Source organism: Acanthisitta chloris, unplaced genomic scaffold, assembly GCF_000695815.1.
Source record: "Acanthisitta chloris isolate BGI_N310 unplaced genomic scaffold, ASM69581v1 scaffold8033, whole genome shotgun sequence".
Classification (NCBI taxonomy): Eukaryota; Metazoa; Chordata; class Aves; order Passeriformes; family Acanthisittidae; genus Acanthisitta; species Acanthisitta chloris.
In genome coordinates, this window is record NW_008666538.1 from 2,991 (window position 1) to 4,697 (window position 1,707).

The 1,707-nt window shown below is 45.7% G+C and overlaps 1 protein-coding gene across 1 annotated transcript in view; it reads left to right on the plus strand.

Moving 5' to 3' along the window:
- LOC103799811 (transformation/transcription domain-associated protein) overlaps positions 1 to 1,707 on the plus strand; it is a gene marked incomplete at both ends in the record, with an annotated part of 20,903 nt that overhangs the window by 2,702 nt on the left and 16,494 nt on the right. The window contains one exon of the mRNA XM_009072162.1: positions 278 to 479. Within this exon, the coding sequence (XP_009070410.1) occupies positions 278 to 479 (202 nt within the window). The remainder of the gene's footprint in view (positions 1 to 277; positions 480 to 1,707) is intronic.

Below are 1,707 nucleotides of genomic sequence, written 5' to 3' on the forward strand. Positions count from 1 at the left end.
GATGAATCATGCCAAATCTTGGACTAGGAATACTTGAGGACACAGAGAGAACTTCAGAAGTATCAAACAAATAATATTTTGATTACCTGTGTCAGCAGCCTTCAAATTCCTTCACTTTTCCTGTTGAGAAAATAACCTTTTACAGCTGTTGGGGATGAGGAGCTGAAAATCAGTGAGCATTAAGGAAGTATTTACTTGCCCTATCAGAAATCAGACTGACACAATTTAATCACTTTTTACTGGTATAAAAGTCCTATTCATACTTGTCTCCATGCAGGTCTGAAGAGGCAAACAAAGCCTTTTCTGCAGCTGTGCAAATGCATGATGTGTTGGTGAAGGCCTGGGCCATGTGGGGGGACTACCTGGAGAACATCTTCGTGAAGGAAAGGCAGCTTCACCTGGGAGTGTCTGCCATCACCTGCTACCTGCATGCCTGTCGTCACCAGAATGAGAGCAAGTCCAGGAAGTACTTAGCAAAGGTAAGATGGACATGGTTGGAGCTCTGATTCTCTTCTAAACCTTTGGAAAGGTTTAGATAATGGTCAGGGCCCAAACTTGTGCAGTTAAAGAAACAGTTAGTGATGGAAAGCTTTAACTGAGATGGAAAGTCTACATGTATTGGTTGCACATAACTCATCTTGGGTGTTATTACTTCGCTGGGATATTTGCGGGAGTTCGCTTACAAAGAGGCGACGCCATTATCATTTTCTTGAATGTCTCATGACTCCTTTATTTACAAAAGTGATTCTTTTATACACACCTATTATAAGTGCCCACTTATCATTGGTTAACTACAGTTACTAGCCCATCTTACACACAATAGAATTGGTTATTAGCATATCAATCATAAAATGCTTAACCATTATTCTCCACCCCTAACTATATTCAACTTCTGCATCCCACTGCCAGGACCTGCTTATCTTGCTCCCTTCTTCCTCGCATTCCAGCCGCAGCAGTGTCCTTGAACAGCTTGGCTTGCAGCTTGCTCAGGCCCTGCTAGCATGGCCAGATTGCTCACGTCTGTTAGCAATCAGAAATTCTCCCACAGATATTTGGGGTGTCCTTTAGATATGGAACCTTTTCCGTAGCTTCATAGTATGTTAAGGGGTTGGAATGGAGCTTAGAGATCATCCAGCCCCAACCCCTGCCCTGGGCAGGGACACCTCCCACCAGAGCAGGTTGCTCAAGGCTTTAGGCATCCTGGCTGTGAACACTGCCAGGGCTGGGGCAGTCACAGCCTCCCTGGGCAACCTGTGCCAGTGTGTCACCACCCTCACAGGAAAAACTTCGGCCTGATATCCAGCCTAAATTTCCCTCTTTGAATTTCTCCCCATTACATCTTGTCCTGTCAGTGCAGTTCCTAAGGAAGAGTCAGGTTAGTGGGTGCATGAACAGCTTGCAGCTTGCTCAGGCCCTGCTAGCATGGCCAGATTGCTCACGTCTGTTAGCAATCAGAAATTCTCCCACAGATATTTGGGGTGTCCTTTAGATATGGAACCTTTTCCGTAGCTTCATAGTATGTTAAGGGGTTGGCAGATTGCTCACGTCTGTTAGCAATCAGAAATTCTCCCACAGATATTTGGGGTGTCCTTTAGATATGGAACCTTTTCCGTAGCTTCATAGTATGTTAAGGGGTTGGAATGGAGCTTAGAGATCATCCAGCCCCAACCCCTGCCCTGGGCAGGGACACCTCCCACCAGAGCAGGT